General features: G+C 45.1%; 1 protein-coding gene across 1 annotated transcript in view; it reads right to left on the bottom strand.

Annotated features, from left to right (window-relative positions):
• Nucleotides 1–444: 444 nt before the first annotated feature.
• The window catches only part of ARIH1 (ariadne RBR E3 ubiquitin protein ligase 1), a 69,712-nt gene continuing 49,007 nt past the window's right edge, over nucleotides 445–21,149 (bottom strand). Inside the window, exons 6-15 of the mRNA XM_035336158.1 lie at nucleotides 20,909–20,964; nucleotides 17,153–17,219; nucleotides 16,020–16,126; nucleotides 15,242–15,284; nucleotides 13,942–14,013; nucleotides 7,223–7,353; nucleotides 7,065–7,122; nucleotides 5,496–5,756; nucleotides 4,592–4,704; nucleotides 445–2,047 (exon numbers count right to left, since the gene is read on the bottom strand). Of these exons, the coding sequence (XP_035192049.1) occupies nucleotides 1,963–2,047; nucleotides 4,592–4,704; nucleotides 5,496–5,756; nucleotides 7,065–7,122; nucleotides 7,223–7,353; nucleotides 13,942–14,013; nucleotides 15,242–15,284; nucleotides 16,020–16,126; nucleotides 17,153–17,219; nucleotides 20,909–20,964 (993 nt within the window). The 3' untranslated portion in view covers nucleotides 445–1,962. The remainder of the gene's footprint in view (nucleotides 2,048–4,591; nucleotides 4,705–5,495; nucleotides 5,757–7,064; nucleotides 7,123–7,222; nucleotides 7,354–13,941; nucleotides 14,014–15,241; nucleotides 15,285–16,019; nucleotides 16,127–17,152; nucleotides 17,220–20,908; nucleotides 20,965–21,149) is intronic.

Raw genomic sequence — 21,149 nt, forward strand, 5'->3', positions numbered from 1 at the left:
ACAACACCAGAGGTTTCCCTTCAGGAGCAGAAGCCCCGTGGCTTGGGTACACGGTCTGGGAAATGCAGAAAAACCAAGCATGAAGGCTCAGCCTCGCACGAACCATGCCGCTGGCAGAGCAGACATGTTACGGAGGCATTTTAATATGTTTTGAATAGTTGAAGCCCAAGGAGCCACTGCCATGGTGGTAGGCACAGACACATTTGCGCCATCCCACCCCTCACCCGCCAGCACTCGAATCGCAGCAGGAAACCTGTGAGTGGAGGTATTGGCATCCACAGGGAATAAATAAAACAAAGCGAGGGGGGTGCCAGCTGAGAACTGCATTTCACATCACCGCCCTGCCTGGGAGCTGCCCCTTCGTCATTTTTCCCCCTCGAGGCTGGCAGTGGGAGGAAGCTCAGAGGACACTAGCCTGGCGAAAAATACCACAGGAGGAGTTCCTATACAGGAGTAAATTTAATAAAACCACCACCAATTGTTTACTTTAACATAGCTCGTTACAGAAATCATAAAAATGGACTCAGTAGCTAACTCATTAGTTCTTTCCCCTTTTAATTGAAAAATACCCCCACTGATTTCAGTTTCTACTGCACTAGATGGAGTGTTAAATATTTGCCAGGACAGTATGCCCAGTAATTGAGCCCAAAACAAACACAAAGACAATTCCATCATCTTTCCTTTTCAATGTTACGACTCGTTATAATGTAAGTGAAACTTAACAGCAAGGAACGCTCCATTTGACAGATGAAAGGGGGAGGGAGAGGAGATCCACAGCCGAAATCTTGCAAGAATCTTTTGAGAAGTGGTGCAAAATACCCCTCCTTTTCCTGCCTCAGAACTAGGGAAAATAAAAAAGCCTAAGCACACACATACACACACTTCCTCCAGGTTCAGAGCGTGTATCCTGTGTGCGTGGATGGGAACAGCTGAATCTGATGTGGGCAGGTCAAGCAGTACCAATGTGGGGAGAAAAAAAAATAAAAAAAGGCAAAGCATCCTGAACCACAATGCATATTCATCACTAGTCCGGTGCACACCGGGTTACCGAGTGTCAGGAGCTGAGTGTGAGGGGATGGGTCTGTCGCCAGCAATAAGTACACACAAAACCACAGAGGCCACGGATGTAAAGGAACTGCAGGAAGAGGAGAAACCCCACTTCTCTGGTAAAAGCCTTCAAAAAAAGTCACTACACCAGCACACGCTTCCCCCACCCCATCGCAGGGAAAACAGAACAAAACAAAAAAAATAACCAAACTGAAAGAAAATGCACAGCAAATAGACATAATCTTGAAGATTTTTAAAGAATAAATATTTTTTTTGTAATTAAACATTATGCAAACACGTGCCACGCTTGCTCTTTGTCCATGCATATGCGCTATATACAACTTTGAAAAATACTGTGTTGTCCTCTTTTTGTTTTAAAAGTCATATACAAATTTTTTTTCCTTGCTGTGTACCCCCCTCCTCCCCTCCCCAAGAATCACCCTTACAAGGAGCCAAATCGACATTCATCCGTGTACTTGGGTGGCAGAGAGGAGGAGGGGGGAGGGAGAGACATCCCCCCCTTACCAAAGTACATCAAAATGGCTGGTTTGGACATGAAAAGCAGTGTCAAGAAATTGGTTTAAATTTCATCTGTACTACACACAGGAAAAGAAAGATAGAAAAGAAAAAGGAGTCGGCTTGGAGAATGAAGCTACGTTACAAGTTAAAGTTGGAGGGTTTTTTTTTAGTGCGTCTGTCACACTCTTATTGGCCGCCTAGAATACTGTTGTACAATGGTTTATCTACCTTTTTTATTACAATATAATTTACTTAAATTTTCTGTTAACAAAACAGAATCCCGGTACTACAGACCAGCGGTGTAACAGGCGTAGTGCCTTGTGTGTGTTTTTATTTTTATCGCATGAGCACTCTAGATGGTAAAGGTTTCAGAGTTCATTTTATGCGGGGCCAGTCTCAGTCCTCAATGTACTCCCACAGGTCCTTCTCGTAGCCTTCATGCACGTGCTGCAACAAAACCCTTCGTCGACTCTCGCAGTATCTGCAGCAAAGGGGGACAGCACAGAAAAGACAGGTTAGGAGACACAGCTCATCCCAGGCATTGAGTAATGCAAACCTACATTAAGCCTTGCTTCCGAAGGGGAGATCCCCTGAGAAGGGCTTTGTATTTGTAGCCAGTTAACAGCACTAATTAAGACTTCAGCTACTCCAGTCACTCACTTCAGGTCCCTGGCTGGAAAACCATACTAAGTTAGAGCTTCCCGTGTAAAAGTATCCCCAAAGCCCCTATAGCTAAGAAATCTGCTTTGATAACTGAAAAATGAAGAAGGGGTGGCTGCGATTTTCAGCAGCCAGAGCACGGGTTAGCGGTGACACCTGGAACAGGAGGGGGCTCTCAAAGGTGTGCTGATGCCTGCTCACTGAGCTGTATATAGACAATTCCAGGAGCTAGCTGGGCAAAACCCCGGAATGCTGACCCTGTTTTATTCCCCTCTAAAATCCCTGGAGAGATGGAAGTGGTAGAGCATTGAGAGGTGGCTACCAAAAGGGCACTGGCCTGGCTGGAGGGCAGATCTCACCCCACAGCTCCTGCGCCTCAGAGGGGCGCTATGCCCTGCAAGGTCTTCCCACCTACACACTTAAGCTGACAAAGCTGCAAATAAAGCTGATCCCAGAGTTAGGTACAGTCCTACCAGGATCAATGATAGTGAGGAAAAGGGATATCATAGGAACATATCAAAAGATGCCATGTTCATTTCAGGTGCGTTAGCCAACTAAAAAGATAAAAGCAGAGAAACGTTTAAAGTATTCAGGTTCCAAAAGCAAATTATAAATAAGCAGCAGGCAATTCTGGATTAAACCCCTTGCAGAGAAGCATGTCCCTCTGCTCACTGCACAGCGGAGGCACAGGAGGAGCCCCCCAGCACAGTGCAGGAGACCCTAACAGAAAGCTATCCAAGCATAGCACATGCCAACACGTAGGCAGGAGTGCAAGAAGTACATCGTAGCAGCCTTAACTCAGAAATGTTTAATGCCCTAATACTGTTAGCATTCAGTATCAGATCAGATCAACAGATTTATCTGAATAAAACTGTTCTGGCTCTTCTCTTTGCCATCAGCTGTTGCAACACAAGTCTTCGTACACAAAGTCCCAGTGATTTTTCAAAGCATGCAATAATGAACATGCAGTTACTGCTTTCCCAACTTCAGTTATTTTGTTGTTGATGAGAGGGTCAATTCTGCTTTCTAGAAATATCTTTGCAAGCTAGGAAATCAGCTTCCCAGTCCTTTAAACCCCATCTGACCACCCTGATAACATCCTTGGTCTCAATCTTGCATCACCGTAACCAGTACACAAAGAGCACTGCGCAGGACATGATTAAGACATGACTGAACTAGTTAATTAGGGACCTGCACAGGCTTGACAGATGAATACTGTTTTCCCAGAAACTTGAAGGCAGACTTACGATATACGTTGTGAGGCAATTCAAGCTATACAATTTCTTCTGGATAGCTGTAACCTAGAAGAGCACCCAGTTTCACAGAACCAAAGCGAACAGCTACTTGAGCTGAGATACCAACTTCATGGCCATTTTAAAGGCTAAGTTACAGAACTTATCCCAAGAGCAGGTCTGAAAGCCTTGTCCAGTCCCAGCCCTGCTGCCAGACCCTTTGGCAGAATTGGCCACAGGCCCACTGCAAGTTAATGGCTGCTTCTTCCACTCCCCAGCATCCCTTAATCACTAAAGCTTACCCTACTTGGGCATATTTTTTTTTTTTGCCCCCAACCTAGACATGACAAGTTTAGCGACTTTGGCAAAATGCCTCAAAAAAAATGCAAGCCATAATCCTGTGACTCATCCACATTTACAGCTTTGTACTTTTCCACTGTGCAGAAGCGATTCCCCAGGGACCATAAAAAGCACTGGCATTTCTGTCACCTGGGCCCCACTTCTGCTCTTCCAGGGTTGAGCTGGTTATTCTCTCCTTCTTCTTCAGGACAGCTTTTCTGCACCCACTTTTTGCTCAGGGGAAAAAGTGCACTGTGCAAGCAAGACAATGAGAAGAGCTGCCTGCTTTCTTATGGCAATGCAACCTAGGCCAAAGTTGTTGGTTGGGAACAACAAAGTCACTTCTTGTTCTTCTTTGGCAGGTCCTGGCCACTCCCCAGTGCTCCTTCTGTGCGATGCATGAAGAGCCTTTGCTTTTGGTCACAAGATTTTTCTGTTCTGGGCTTGAACCTTCTAGCTACTGCTCAGCAGAGCAGATGCAAGGAATAGCTAGGAGCCACCTCCCCCGAGGACTGGTCCCAGCAGGGGCACAAAAAAAACACTGCCAGCATCTGTGCAAGGGCTTCACCGCCAGCGATTTCAGGCTCTGGCACAGGACACTGCTGTTCTGAGATGCCCAGGGACAGGCTGATGATCACAATGTATGGCAGAGGGCCAACAGCAAACAGCTTCCCAGGGACATGACTCTGGAGAAAACAGTAACTTGGCAAATACACGTGCTGCTACCTACCACAGGGGATGGCATTACAGGTGCTAGAGCAGCTTTGAGATACGAGGATTATTCGGAAACAAACCTGTACTTGTCCTGTACTTTCTGCTTTATGTCTTGCAGTGAATCTTGGGAGATATCTCGCTCAAGGTACCCAGAAAGCACCTCTGTAGCATTCTCTAAGTCTGCTTGGTTATTCTGCAAAGACAAAAAGTATGTATTTTTAGATGGAAGATTTTTTCTGTCAATCCAACCAAAATAAAAAACAAACAGGGCGAGATATAGCACTCCAGTAACCTGCTCTGAGCACTGTGACCGAAAAAGTAGAAATTTCATTTGATCAGAAGAGAACCATTACATCTACCAGCAAGCCCTATTCCTTCCTCGATCTGCAATATCCTGGCAAGCCTAAGGACTCTTTTCCTTGCTACTACAGCACGGTACAAGCCCCACGGTCTCCCATCATGCCCCTAAGTCTATTTCCCCCCCCAGCATTGGCACAGCTCTACTGACTCCTGGTACACACAACTTTGACTACTGCTTAGTAGTTCTGTGCACCCTGACCACACAGCCCAGAAGCCGTATGCTTAAATTCTGCACATCGACCTGTGAAGGATTGCTGTAAACCTTAAACAGCCAATGCAGCTTCACAGGTGTAGATTGTCAAAAGCAATTTTACTGGTAGTGCCCTTGGAAAAAAAGTCAGCACCAGGGAAAGGCGAAACACCAGTGTTAAGCTTTAATGCATTCTTTTGCCAGTTCAAGCCAGAACTTCACTTTTCTTTGTTGTTTCAGAGTGCAGCAACAAGCAGCAATATTTCATCCTCCAGCAGAGGATCTACAAAATGCCTAGCAGGGCCTCTACCTTATAGAGGACAGTATTCGGAAAGACTCATTTCTGTACAACTGGGGACAACGTCTCCAAGCATTACATCCCTACGCCACTTTTCTTTGTGATCTGAACTCCCGACAACCATGTTTTCTCCTACCTCAAAGATAATGGACTGATTATTCTTTTTGAGGTAGAAGGCAAAGACGTAAGTGTACATGAGTGTGGCACGACACTGGCAGAGGACGTCGACTGCTTTCTTCAGGAACTGCACCTCGATCCACGACATGTTGTGCTGCTGCATCTCCTCCATTTTCTGCTTCACCTGAGCATAGAGCTTGTGCTCAAAGCGCAGGCTCTGCATGTGGTTCATATAGCGGTTGCAGTAGAATAGGTACCTCTGCAGGGCTGCTCTGGATCGCTGTGTTAATTCCCATTAGGGAAAAAGAGAACAAATAGTTAAAACAAAGTAACGACTGCAGGAGAAGTAAGCCCTTCACAAGGCTCTTCCTGACCCTGAGAATGAGCTTCCTTTCCAAAGGTGTTTCCTCTCCTCACACGTTGGCCAGATTCAGATGGCGCCACTTTGTGCAGCACTGTTAACCCTGACATGGTGCACAGAGGAGAGGCCAGACCCACTGCAGCTCCCTGTCATGCAGGGGACTTCCTAGCACAGCTGCAGCATCCTCACTCCCAACCTTGAGAGTAATTGGAATCACATTGCTGAAGCCTGAAGTGTTTTTTTTTTTTTTATTTTATTTCAGCCTCCCCTCTCAAGTTACAAGGACTTAAATGCTTCCAGTGTCACGACAAACAGCCAGAAGCAGATTTTCATTTTTTGGCTAATAAGGAATTCTAATTAAACCATTATTGTGCTTGTGTTAAGAGGGCAACCTTAGGTTGCCTAGGCATGTCGATTACAGAGCAGGGGAAAGACGCGATGTGCTAAGTAGTACAAGAGAACCAAGATGACTCAATACGCAACCATTAATCTTATTTTCTTCTCACTGACAGATCAGCTGAAAACAAGGACAACATGGGCATGGTTAAACTTGCAGAGTGGATGTACAAAAGTAGCACACGCCAAAGTCATCCCTATCTGCAGGAGGAGGGGCTGCAGGAAATACTTTGGTTCTTGGCTGTAAGGGTACTTTGACAGAGATGCAGGAAATGGATTTCTGCAAGCTGCAGCACACAGCATGCAATCCCTCCCCATGAAAAGGGGTTTGGGCTCTGCTAGCCATATTCACAAAGCAGTTCAAGGTAGCTGCAGCTTCACTCCTAATTTCTACTTCAGGCCTCCAAGTATAGGTATTGGAACAACTGAAGTCTACTCTATTTACATTCAAAAGGTCTGCTGCGTTTAAACACCTCGGGATTAGCACTAAGAACTTTGCAGTGAAGAGCATTTTCCAAAGGGCGTTAGGATTGCTGTCTCAGACCCACAGCATTATGACGACTTCATGCAGGAGCTGCTATAAAACAGGCAAGGCAGCATGACAGATAACAACTGAGTTAACATGTTCTCTACGCTGCACTAAAGTGATTTTGAACCTTCCCCCCACCCAGTGCAAGGCAAGAATCCAAAGCTGCTGGTGAACATAACTGTCTTTTGGATGCATGCCCAAATCCAGTAAATTCCTCACGGCTGGTTTTCAGGTTTACAGAAAGGCTAAAAGCACACCACAGAGCTGGTGATCTCCCTCACCGCCAAAGGTTATGGACTCACCTCCTGCGCATCCCTTGCTGCCTTTGCATCATCCTCGTTGTAACGATTGCAGTTGTACCTGTAACGGGGACACCGATTCCACAGAGTTCAATTCAAAACTCGATGCAGTTTCTCTCGTGGCTGCCTCGCCTTCCCGCCAGGCACGCTTCTGAACTCACCAGGCAGATCCGTGGGGCTCCCAGGGGCCCAGACACACCCAGCAGAACTCGGCTTTGCAGTTCTGGTTCCGACAGACCATGTGGTTGCAGCCCCCGTCCTTCTCGATGGTGACGTGGCATTTCGGGCACTCCTGTGGACAGGACACAGCACTGTCAGCAGGGAAAGCAAGGCAGCCTTAGTCACATGCTGCTTAAGCACAGCATCCCTTAAAATTCTGAGGAAGTTAGAAGGGTTCCCATGGCAGTAAGAGACTGCACATCAGGTGAAATACCCGGTTTACTTTTTCCCTTTGAACATCAAGGTCCTCTTCGAAGTTAAGTCTCCAAATAATTCCAAACTCAGAGCAGCTAGACAGACCAAAAAAAAGCAACAAATATCACCTTCGCTGCTATCAAACATTGCTAGGGCTACGTGGGATGGGTGATTTCATGACCTTCTCCAGAGTTGCAGTGGTAGCAGCGATGGTTCATAATTGCCCAGGGGAAGGCATCTGGCTTTCCTCACCATCAAGTGTTTGGTCCACTGCAGCACTCAAACCTCAAAAAAGCCTAACAGTGAGCTGCTATCATGCTGCCATCAATCCGAGCCACCTGCAAGTTGTCAAATGTCATCCAAAAAGTACCCGAAAACTAGCAGCAAGAATCCATTGTGCTTCAAAGAAGCCTCTGTCAGCTAAAAAGACAATGCTCCTCCTGGGGCATTTCCACACTTCCTGTCAGGCTCCTGTTTTCATCTTCATGTAACACCTCACTGCAGGCTTTTCTTACACAAGTCCACGTGGGGCTTCCTTTTCAGGTGTGAGGCTTCTGTCGAGTGTGAGGATATCAAAGAGCAGCACTGCACAGGGAAATCTTCGGGGAAGATGTATTTTTAATAACACCAGTATCACTCTCATACATCAGCAGAATATGGCCACTTTCCAAAACGACATTCATCTCATGCAGAATATAAAGAAGATGATTTCTGTAGTGCCCTACTGAGTACATAAAGCTGAAGTAGCAAAACCATACTGAGCTGCATCGACAGGTGAAGGAAGTCAGTCCAGCTCGTCTGCCGCTTGTTCCTGCCCCGCTGGCACTTCCCCTGTGCCGGCAACACCAGAGCTGGGCTGAGGAACTCCTCCAGTTAAAATCAAGCAGCAAGTACAGGTGGAGAGAACAGAAAAAAAAACATCTAGCCTGGATCAGCCCAACTCATCACACAGCCACACCGGCATTTGTGAGGCTGTACAGGACACAACCCAACACATCCGTGTACACACACTCCAGATGTCCCACGTACTACCACATAAGCTACATTTGCATGCAAGTTGGTCTGTTTGTGCTGTAAGAGAGCCCAATTTGTACAGTTAGGTACTCAGAGAATAGCTGAGAGGTGCCAAAGACCCTCACGGTCTCCACCTGTCAGAGGCGACCTGTCTCACTAGGTGAGCAGGTTACAAGGGGAAAAAAGACCGAAGATGCTAGCATGAAACTGAACTTGGTTTTGGCCTTCGTGATTGAAGTGCTTTGAGCTTTTGTGCTCAGCAATTAATGGTTTTCCAAGAGCAGACAGTAGTAGCAGAGCTGTGCAGCTTCCCCCAGCCACATCTCATCTGTTCACGTGCCAACACGCGAGTGCCTTGGGGGAAGGCGCAGCTATAGCCAAACAGCTGCAGCCAGCGCTCCTGCTTAGGACAGTCCCACAACTGGGGTGTGAGAAACAGCTCCCAGACAGCCTGCCAGTGCAGGGGGCACATCCACACTGCTTGTGGGGCCGTCCTCAACCACAGCTACGCTCACTTTGGAGCACAGAAATTCTGCTCTCGGGGTCTTGGAGGATGCGACCGAGCTCCTCAGTGTCTCAACACGACGGTGCTGGGAGTTCCTAGGCAGCACCGTGATGCAAACCAGAACAAAAAGACCCTAACCACAGCCCTTGCAGTACAGGGAATGCCATCCTGGTCATGCTTTTACACTCTAAGCAAAGCGCAAGGAAGAGATTACACAGTGAGCTGCGCAAGTTTTGAGAAAGTGAAGAAGCTGAACATTATTAAAAATTAAGGAAAAGCTATGAGAAGGATGTATGAAAGAAACAGCGAATGCTAGCACAAGGAAAAAAACACAGCAACTACTCAAGCCACTAATGCAATGAGTGGAGGAGATTTATAGATTAAGGAGGATATGGAAGGCAGTTCTTATTGAGAATTACGGCCATGCAACAACATAATAGCCAGCAAATCAAATTACTAAACCGGTAGATTATTCTGCACGTTATCTATCATGCCACGATGCAGAAGTGACCTCATTAACATTGTTCCACTCCAAACAATTCAGTGTTTGCTTACACACTGCACTTTGCAACAAAAGATCAGGCAAACCTGGCCAAGGAGAACAATCCCTATTCTGTCCTAAAAGGCTGCGTGGACATAAAACCCCACAAACCTCAACAGCTGCCCTGCGAACAGGAGGCTAAATAGGAACACCTTCCATATTTCCATGCAGGTGAAACAGATTAGTCCTCTCCGGGACTCCCAGAGGCAAGGGACACAAATTCGCCTCCCTGACATGTTCACCACAATGCCTTCACCTGTAACAGCCCTAAAAGATGAATCCTCCAACACCTCGGTGAGCACTTAGCGAAATCCACAGCTGAACTTAATTACACTTGGTGCAAAGTAGCACACTGTGACACCACTTAGAATCGTTGAGCAAAGGAGGGTATTTTAAACACTCGCTCGTCTGAGAGGAAGGATGGCATTTTGACATCTCGGGGAAGGCTGTTCACAGTTCTGGCATGAAACCACGCTGGTGAGAAATGAAAGAGCAAAGTTCGCTGCTGGTGCCCAGGGAAGATCCATGCGGCTGCCAGAATTTCCATGCACTAGAACAAATGTAGGACTTCCAGAAAGTATAGAGGGAGTACATGTTCAGGCATTAAAAGCAACCTGAAAAGGAAGAGAACTGGGTTTTTGCCATTTTATCTTGCTTGGAGGAGAAAAATGCCCAATAGCTTTTGTGGAAGAAAAAAATCTGCCTGTTTTACACATCAGGTGTTCAAGTTCTGTCTAGCCCAGAATATAATGAGATGGTGACACGCCAGGAGCCAGAAGTGGTAAGGCAGGGGCATTTTTAGTATCAGATGAACATCTTTCATTAACACCAATTTAACTTCAACAAAAAACAGTGCCTTGGGTGAAGACCAGACCGTTATCATCTTTGTTCTTCTTCCCTGAGTGCTCAAAGACACCCAAAGACCAACTGAAACTCAGGGTTAAAGAGGTTTTGTCCCCCCCCCACCCCCCAACCCTTCTAAGATCCTTTCATGCAGTCTTGCAGCACCTCAGGAGTCCCAAGTAAGCACACAAATCCAAGTTTTCTGTTTTTATTTCTTCGTCCTTTGAAGGTCCACTTAATAGAAGTAACTGAGTTATGTGGTTTCTTTATTGCCAAAGCCACGCGAACCAACCACCACCAGAAAGCTGTCTAGTTTATTCAAGAAAGGAACCGTTCAAGAACCAAGTTTATACAATAAACTGAGGAAAAGAAACACACAAAACCTTCACTTATTCAACCCTGTGTCTGCAAGAACACTGAGAACTAAAGCCTTGGTAAAGAACTTGCTTACCTTGAATTTACATTTACCTAAACTAAAAGCCACCTCCTCCAGCACACCGTGCTGCAAGAGCTCTATCTTTTGAATAATCAGAAGAATTTGGTGTATAGGTCTCCTAAGTACAAATAACAAAATAAAAAGAACATAGAGGCAGCCACAAAACTCACTCCTCACATCTCCTCATTCAGACCACTCCAAATTTGTCAAAAAAACGCATCACACCACTCCGGTTTTCAAACAGAAACCAATTCACCTGGGTTTCACTTTTCTACTCTCTCATATAACAATTGCCTCATTTTCCTTTCCTATCCTGTCTCCGAGGGCAAGCTGGAACAAACGTATCTCACATTCTCCTGTTGCAAAGGATTACCCAGACTTGAAGCGCACACGTTCCAGGAAGACTGGTATTTTTCTGTTACGCCTCCATCGCGGTGAGATGGGAAGTGTTCTTCCCTGAACAGAGACCACCTGGGACAGGACTGCAGCTCAGCGTCACGCTCGGAGGGCTTGAGAAAACACTTTTCAAAAGCTAGAAATGGCAACGGAGACTGCAGGAGCAACAGGAGCACAGCAGCAATTAAAGGACTTGAGGTTTTTTCCCCACTTTAAAATGGGGTTTTGCATCTGATGGGATCTGATCCGATTCCCTTCTTGGTTCTTCAAAATGAAGAAGTTTGATGCAGAATTTGGCCTCTGACTTGTATTCACTGAAGCAAGCAGCTGTGAAGAAGGTTCAAGACATCTCTCCCTAGACACAACTGCCCTGCTTTCCTTGTGGAAATACTAAGGAGACAGACAGCAAGGGCAGACATACGCACACCCAAACTGTGCAACTCCTACCCCAGTGTCCTGCTACGGCAGGAAGGGATTTTTCCCGAGCTGTACAAATACTTGGCTCCTCCGTGACTGCGGGCTGCAAAGCTCCTACCATGCGTCTTCCAACAGCCAGCCCCACTCACACTTCATTGCAGCGGCACAGAACTCCCATCTTCACTGCCCTTGAGAAGGCAGAGATCATTATGAAGGGGGAGGGTTACGTGTCCTGCCAGCTTTCCCCCAAATTCAATCTAGCATCAGTTCAGGGAGAGGAGAATTGTGATATTGTGCTTTAGTTATTTCAGTCGATACGGACACCACAGGGCTCCATGACAGTTGGCTTGCTCAGATGTCTGGTGTAATTATCCTGCCTTTTTTCCCCTTTCTCCTGGTGCTACTGCACAGTCTGGGCTCCAAAGTATTTTCTTGCTGCAGGAGCATCTCTTATGGTATTAGAGGAAGTAGCTTAGACACGGATGTGCAAGGACAACAGCCCTTCTGCTGCTGACACCAGACGACAGGCACTAACAGATAAGCTGGGCTGATGCCAGCATGGCTTGGCCACACTTGTTTCCCCTCCTCACCCTCCTCTGGATGGGTGTTTCCCACAAAAAAAAGAACTTCTTGCTCCTGCCATTTCAACTTATTTCTTATAGTCTGAGATATGCTTTAAATGCCCCTAGCATGGCTCCTTGCTGACAAAGTCTAGATCCCAGTTAAAAAAAAAAAGGATGAAAGGATGACCATATTTATCTGCAAGCTGCAAATACCTGTCCAAAAAATACAAGGAGACAAGCAGCCTCCTATTTCCAGCAGCCAGTCTTAGTGGCACATTACTCATGTGTCATCTACAGAGCACACACAAGTATAGTTTGGCTTTTTTTTTTTAAAAAAAAAAAAGGCACAGAATCCAGTAAGGGAAAACTTAACTTGAGATTGTAACAGCACCCCACGAGCACGAGGCTCTCCAGGAAGGCAGGCAAAACTGTTTTGCACCCCAAGCAGGAGAGCTCAGACCTTGGCCTTTTGCAGCACATGCCAAGGTAGGAACAAGTAGGAGACGGAGAGCCCTAAGGCCAGGGCCAGTGTCACCCCTGAGGGGCATCAGCAGCTCCTCCTCTGGCTCCCGAGGGCTCCATCACAAGCAAGATAGGGCTGTCAAACAGGAAAACAGGGCTGCGCCATTGTGATACTCCAAGTATTTGGTTCCCAAGGCTAAAATAGCTGCTTCATATGTGCTTGCACTCAACGCTTTCCAAGTTATTTGGTTCTTCTTCCTCAGGTTTAATTTAAGCAGTATCTGAAGAGCAAGCAAACTGAATAAATTTGGTTCGGTTCTCATCTCTGGACATGTTCACCCCAGAAAATGCCAAGTTCACTTCACTGAGCAGTTGAGCAGTGCTCAGCCCCCAAGCAGCGACCACGCAAGCCTCAGCCCACGAAACAAAAAAGCACCGAGACTGCACAATTCCAGCACGACTTTAACCGTGCGTTTCAGCGATGGGTGTTTCTGCTCTCACCATAATGCGACATTCCAGTTCAATGAAAAACATGCAGCCAGCCCCAGAAAGCAGCAGCGCTGCTGCAAACAATGCCATTAACCAGTTACACAACAGGGCTAAGAAAACAAAGCGGCCATTTCCTCACACCCTCCCCACCTGCCTCCACCCTGCCGGCAGAAGTGAGACCTGGGTCTGCTCCTAGCCCCAGTCTCCCGATGACATCTGCTTCTCCTGTTTCCTCGCCACCACCCCACCGCTGTTTTTATTCCCAACAAACGCAGACCTGCTGAAGTTTCACGCAAAGTTGGGCTCGCTGGAACGAAGCCATTTACATAATAAAATCTTAACAGCTGTTCTGCCAGTCTCTATCTGGAACGCTGCCCAGCGGAAATGAACAACTCTTCAAGAGACCAGCCCAGGGGATTTAAAGGCAGATGTAAATCATCACAGCCATATCAAGCCACGGGTGGTGTTAACATGTTTCACACACTTGGAGCGAGGCATTGACTTGCTTAGGGAAGCCAATGGTGCCAGACAGGAGCCCAAAGACTTAAAACTTGAGCTTCCTTTGGGTCTCCAGTCGATTTTCTTACATGAACAAACTCTACCTAACCTGAAGAATGTTCCCTGATTTGAGGCACTAACACCTATTTGCACTTCAAACAAGCATACTTCAGTGAGCTGAGGATTTTAATGCTTGGTTTTAATGACAACAGCAGAAAAAAGAATCCTAGTAGTGACAAATTAGGTTGCCATTCTTCTTTTCATCTGATAGCGTACATAAAACGCAAGGAGAACACCCTCACCTTTGTGTTTGCTGCAATCCAATTAGAAGTTTCACTGTCATCATCACACTTCTTAATCCACTTCTTTAACCACTGTTAGAAAAATGCAGAAAGAGTTACATTAAAACAGAGGAACTGTAAAGGGTCCCAAGACAGCTGCTTACATCAAGGTGATAGCACAGAACGCACAGCTCAATGCTACCACACTGAAGTGCAACTTCACAAAGCTTCCTAGAGCGGATACAAATCCTTTGACTTGCTCACTAGATACATACCAGAAGAGGATAGGATCAGAAGTCTAAGCAATTATTACTACCCCAAAATGCTACCTTTTGGAAATTATCTTTTAGTAAACTGGGATGGGGAAACAGCATAGGTGGATGCGAGAAATCAGTGCAAACAGCAACTAATTTAGTTGCAGACACTTCCTGCAGCACCAACCTGATGCAGTGAGCAGGACCACTGCACTAAGACTTCAGCAACGAGTTTACAGTTCCTAAAGTGGGACTCAGTATTACAGATATTTTAAAAGTGATCTGCCAAAACTGCAATCAGACCCGCTGTGCTGGCTACATTTACACCAAGCCATGTCATATATTTTCCCTTGCCATCCGCCTTAACCTTTTTTCCTCCCCTTCTTAACTTTAGAGGGAACATGGTTTTACCAAGTGAGCACAAATTAGAGAAACAAAGGACTGCTTACGCCTGCTAGGTAAACTGACCACTATTGTTCCAGGAAGACCAGCCAAACCCTGCTACTCCTCTGATGAGGCTTCCCTTTCCCCTCCCCAGTGAAGTTTTTATGCATTTGTCACTAAGAACACAGACTGCCCTGTCCTCAAGGCATGAAACATCTGTGTGAGCTCTGCTCAGGGCCACAGGAATCCTAGGTTTAACGGCACTGCATGGCAGCAGGTCCTTGAACCAGGACCAGATTCCTTCAGTACTACAAACTACAACCCTGCAGAAGCACCAACACCTATGGGAACGCTGAGTGTAGGAATGCTCTTTGTAAAGTGAGGCATTCACTTCTGAAGCCACCCACTTCTCCTCCAAGGTCTCTGTTGCACAGCCTCCTCCTCTGGGTGTTCCCCCATGTGGCTGAGGAATTGTTCTATCAAGAAGAAACTTTCAGGAATCCTAAAGAAATCCAGGAGGACTTCTCTAATTCTTCTCATGAAGTGATCTAAGCAGGTGAACTAGTATGCCTCTAGATGTGAACAGCTGCAAATCTTGCACTTCATTTCTGTGTGTCTGACACATAACTTGACTTTAATTGTTTCAAAGTCACGCATTTGGAAAATTGCTTTGAGACACTCACCTTGCATTTAACAGGATCATGCCAGTTTTCACCACAGTTAAAGCTGAAAGTGAAAGAGAGGGAAAATAACCAAATTAGGTAGCCAGCTATACTTTTAGTTAGCTTGGTTAACACCATGGAAATCTTCTGGGTCATTCTATTGAAAGACCATGGACAATCTCAAGGAAAAATTACACACGCCAAACACCTCAAATCCCACAGCCTCACTGGAATATGTATCACATTCATGCATCTTGGTGCTAAAGTTAAATGCAACACGGATTTATTTTCCTTCAAGCACCTTGGAGCATCTCTGCAAAATAAATTAGGTATCTTAAAAAAAAAAAAAAAAAAAAGGCAAACAAAAGGACCTCACCTGGACAAGACACTTGACTTCACTAATTAATATAAAAACATATGCTGCAGGTAAACTTGCTATCGGAAGTTAATGGGCAAATGCAATTTCAGGACAGTATACACCTAAAAATCACTGGGATTCTCTGCTTGCAATCAAGAACCTCACCTAACTCAAAATCACTTAGCTGAAGGCCATCTCTCAGTGAAAGCCAGATGTGGGGCCTGGTCAAAGGAGCCTTGAGACACTGGCTGCAACAACTACACAGGGACAGGTCCTGCACCAGCTTGGCCTAATCCTGACTTGCCATTTGAAGCCCACCTCCTCCCCATGCTTTTCCCACCACATTTAAACCCCATCTCATTATAAAGACTTCTGGATTACATACTAAAATACTCAGAACGCAGAAAGCAACATTAACTTCTTTTACTTGTTTCTTCTTACCAAAACTGACGTCCACATTTGCAGCGAACAGGTTTAGCATCAGGATATTGGACTTTAACAACGTGGTGGCAGTCTGGGGCAGGACACCATTTTAACAGTCGATTACACTACAAAATAAAGCAAAAAAAGACATAATAGAAAAAGGATGCTCCACAAGAAACTTGCCCATTTGCCCTTCAGCCCTTTTTCATCCTTTCAATTCTGCCCTTCAATCGCACTTCCTCCTGCCTTACTGTAAGTCCCCTCAGCCAAGGCATTTGCTCTCTTACTAGCAAAAGAAAGCAGGGATACAACCATCAACATTTCACTGCCAAATTGAGTCATTTATGAAAGAGGAGGAGGAGCACCACCTCTCCTGCTGACCTCGGAGTTCACTCAGAGAACACATTTGAATAATTTGAAGCTATGGAGCTTTCCACCAAAATAGTGTATTTAAACTTGTCTGCAACTACTCACTTCTGTTCCACTGCTCCCACAGCCTTTTTGAAACTTAAAAAGCTTACAACCCTGCACAGTAACTAGCTCTTACTACCGCTGCAACACTTCAGACAAGGAGTGTAAGCTTAATCGCAGTAACAAGTTGCATGCGTTCACATTTGTTGTAGAGCCTAGTATGCAAGTAGAAAAAGGGGACAGAGGAAAGTCTTCCAAAGCACCTTTAAGATAATTCTGATTTTGGAGGTGTAAAACTATTACAATTTTGCTAAAAGCAATTTTACAACTTGACTTCAAATGGCAAACATTAAAGGCACTTTGTTTATAATGCTGCTTCCTGGTTTTCAGTCTGAAGCATCTCGTAACATTCAAGAACTATAAACATGAAGCACTCCTCAGAACTTAGACACTGAACAACTGTTGCAATTGCTATTTACAACAGCTGGCTGTACCTCTAGGTAACCTCCCCATGACTTTTGTCCTATAGATCTTTACTCTTTTCCCTCAAGTGTCTCTGTAGCTAACTGGGCTATTAAACAGCCCCCGCAAAGCCTCTGATTTGCCGTTACATTTGATTAGAGACTATGCTAAAGAAATCCTATTCTACAGCTATAAACTAGCCTCACTTCCATGGTTTACTACACATGCAAGACAAAAGACACCCTGGAAGCCATTATAAATTTCAAAGGAAAACTCACCTCTACAAAACTATTGGTTATTAAATGCTGGTACTTTAATTTAACCTTGGAATCTGTGATCAGACGCCTGTGGAAATGGAAAAAAAATATTGTAGTAAACTTAACTTTTTCCCCCCACACATAGCCAGTATATTGAGACACAAATGATTTTTAAGGCACAAATGATTTTGATTCTTCCTTCTATGCTTGCAGGCGCTTTTTCTGCACTAACCTTTTCTCTATTATATTATGAAATCTACAGATACTGTATTCAAATTGTAGTATTAATTTCAGAATCAGACAAAGCTCACGAAGTTCAAGGGAACTAGCCTCTCCGTGTGAGGATGTTTGCTTTAAAAAATCACTTTCTTGGAGAGCCCAAGAACGAGAGCAGTTTCCTTAGCTTGTTCACATTAAATGTGCATTTTGTGTCAAACTCCTCTAAAAAGCTTCAGAACTGCTCTGCTAACTTGGGTAGACCTTATGTTAGCAGGGTTTCAACAGAATGCAACCATTTCAGTTTGAAAGTCAATGTGGTTTTAATCTATTACATTCATCACAAAAAAGGCAAAGCTGATTTAAATCCAACAGCACAGAGTGATACAGCGTCCACAGCATCCACTTCACTTCTCAATTAAGTCAGCTCAGAGCAGAAGACAACCAGGCAGGAATCCTTTAAAAGCACGGTGACCACTTTTCTCCTTGACACAACGATCCAGCTGGCATTTGCAGCCTGTCCATGCTAGGTGCGTTATAAATAATTTAATTATGTATTGCTGAAGACTGTCACATACGTCTTTTGGTTATTAAAGGAACATCTTCTGCATTTATAAAGCTTCACAACATAAAGCTGGACTAGTATGCACTTTGTGGTATTTCTGCTTTAAATCAAACTGTAGTACAGCCTGATCCAGCCACACCACGTATAAATATTCTAATTAATACACTGCCCATTGCAGGGTGCAGCCAGAATCAAGCATGCTCCTGCATGTTATCACGCCAGTGTTCACTGAGGAACAGCGCACGTGACTATGCGATGTTGCATAAATCCTAGCCCTTAGCAGTCTGGGGAGCTCCTCACCAAATGACATGCTGGTTATTACATAAACACAGCACGTGACAGCCAAATTCCCAGTGCTAAAAGAAAACAAATTGACTGACAAAGCAGCTCATCAGGCCCTTGTCCGTGACGAGCCTGCAATTTCAGAGTGAAACTAACCAAAAAAGGAAAATAAAAATAAATGTGTAAAATGAATTCTAAATCTCACTTTACTCTATGCCTAACCTTCTAGATACAAAAAAGTAGAGTAAATTCCTTAAGTGGCATTTAATGTATATAGGAGATGAAACCCAGCCCCAGTGCCCAGCCTTTGGGGCTCATTCTTCTATGAGCCAAGCTATAGAAGAAACAGCCTCACTGAAGGTGCCAGGCTGAAAAAACAAACAGCTAAAAAGCAAACTGGTTGCAAACAAAAAAGTTATCCCTTGATCTCTTCTGGCAACGAAGTTCAGAAAAGAGTACCACACACTGACATGTCTTCAGAACAATGTCAGATCCATCTGAAGATGGCAGCTACCATTTATAAGGCCATCAGTTTGACACTTTTGTTCCATTTTCACAATGCGAACTCCTCAAAGACACAAAAGGAGCGAATTTGCAAGCCGCACATCAGGTGAGAATTCAAACACCTTCCCACAGGAATTACTCCACGACCCTACTGCATTCTGAAGTGACACAGCAGCAATGTTTTTTGCAATTACACAAAGGAAGATTAAAATCGAGGCGGTGCTCCACATGACTTCCCATGAGAAAACCCCAAATTCACCCGCTTCCCCTGAATGGGTTGATTCTCAGAGGTTAGTACCGGCCCGCTGCCATCCAGCAGCAGCAGCCGCCAGGTGAGCCTGCCTCGCTTCTTAATGAAATCAAGAACTGTGCATGTAGGACAAAGCAATTACCAGCAGCATTAGCGAGAGTGAACAAGAGATGGGAACAGACTACCTTCAGCCAATCTGAAGGTCTCAGAAGAGCCAAAGGGTCTTTGCAACATTCCTGCTTAAGGTCAGCAGGAAGAGCAGCAGCAGGAGAGCTAGCAATCTGCTAGCTGAAGACTCGCAAATCAAGGAAATTCATCTGAATTGCTCAATTTGGACTTGTACAGAGAGAATGCAACTTGGAGATGTGCTGCCTTGTTGAGGGAAAGTACCGAGAAGGGAGTAAGTGAATAGCTTGGCCTATCTACTCTGATTTGATGGATAAGGAAACTTTAATGTCTCTCCGCATTGCACCTTACTCTTCGGCTTCTATAGCTTGGAAACCTAGAGCTGGAGACTTCGTAAAAAGAACAAGACTTAAAAAGAGAAAAACTAAGCACACGGGAGGGGGTGCAGATTCCAGATGGTATTACTTAAGTCTTTGTTCCTGCCATTTTGTAAAATAGCTGCAGATCACCATTGTTGCTTTTCAGGCAAAGCACAAGCATTCCCAAAAAAGGCACCTTCCCTTCTCCCAGAAACCGCAGGTGTCCCCCATAAGGGCAGGGAAAGGAGGGTTTTCACCTCTGCGTTTAACATTTCGCTTAAACAAGGACAACTTGCTTGTTTTACTGCCGAAGTCCCAGCTATCCCTGCCGGTTCTAGGTGGGGCACAGCACATGCTTCCATCTTCCTCCTCCTCCTCTTGCTGCCTCCACTGCCCTGAAGACCCCCAGCTAGCCTATGTGAAGAGACCCCCAAGCACATCTCATTCACTGAGAGCTGCAATCAGGAACACCCTCGAGTGATTTCCTGCTGAGAACGTATGACACCACAAGTTGAGCTCAGACTCCAGTAAACAACAATCTCCATCAAGTCACTCAACAGATGCCAACTTCGATTTGGTTTCCACCCACTGAACTCCACAAACCACCCCTCAACGGGGCACGAGGATATTTCAGCTACTTCCACTTCTCTTCAGCCTACACTTCATGACTAACAGAGCCACTGGCGCAGAGGGATATGGGAAATCACTCGTCTGAAAGCAACTGATAGAAAAAACAGCAAATTAATATCAATGAGTGAGTCAGACTTCAGGAAGGAAGGAATAAGGTAAGAGAACGAGCTTCTATTTAGATGCTTTTCAGCATGAGGAATTAAAATGAACTTAATCAAGGTTCAGCATTACGAAGGATATTACTCACGCAGTAACATCACACAGCATAGAAGGGGAGGAAGCTTGTGGAATTCACTGCTTGCCTTGTGCAAGCAGCCATCCTTCAGCGAGACAACTTAATAAGCCAAGTGACACAGGTTGACATACCAGTTTAATCAGATCTTGCGTTTGAGGGTCAACTGCTCTGTATCAGAGGGCATAAAACATCCCCTGCCTCAGACTGTACACAGGACTGACTTCCTCTGACTCACGGAGTAACTACAGCTATAGGACCTGGTGAACCAGTGGGTTGACCTAGGTAGGAAGTCAAATTCCTACATAAATCAAAGGAAACAAAATGCACAAAGCTGTTCAACAGGGTTTGGAAAGACTGCCTGATGTTTATTATGCTGTCTCGATGACCCAACTGGTCAAGGAGTCTTTCCTCCAAGTACTAGGGCTTTTCAGACCTAAGCGGGAAGTTAAAAAACATACCAGAATCAAAATAGACACTTCAGCGCCAACCTCCCTAGTGCCTCAAGCTTCTACCCAGCTTTTTATAAGCCAGTACATATTTGAATAGAACATGAATAACAAAATGGAAATAAAGAGAAGAAAGCCAAGAGGTAGCAACTCATCATACTTACATAACTGTATTGTCATCGACTAAGATATCACAGCCATGAGCAGGGCATGAAATGGTCTGAAAATACAAAAAGGTCATAAAAGGAACAGTGTTTATCTTACCTTTTTTGCATCACAAAGAATTCCAAGACAACAGATTTCACTCCAACCCACAGCAAAAACAGTAGATGGACTCTATCATCACATCCCAGATGGGCCACCCTGCACAGCACGATTCCTCCCATCCAGAGCAAAGATTTACAC

This window comes from Oxyura jamaicensis, chromosome 10, assembly GCF_011077185.1.
Source record: "Oxyura jamaicensis isolate SHBP4307 breed ruddy duck chromosome 10, BPBGC_Ojam_1.0, whole genome shotgun sequence".
Taxonomy (NCBI): domain Eukaryota; kingdom Metazoa; phylum Chordata; class Aves; order Anseriformes; family Anatidae; genus Oxyura; species Oxyura jamaicensis.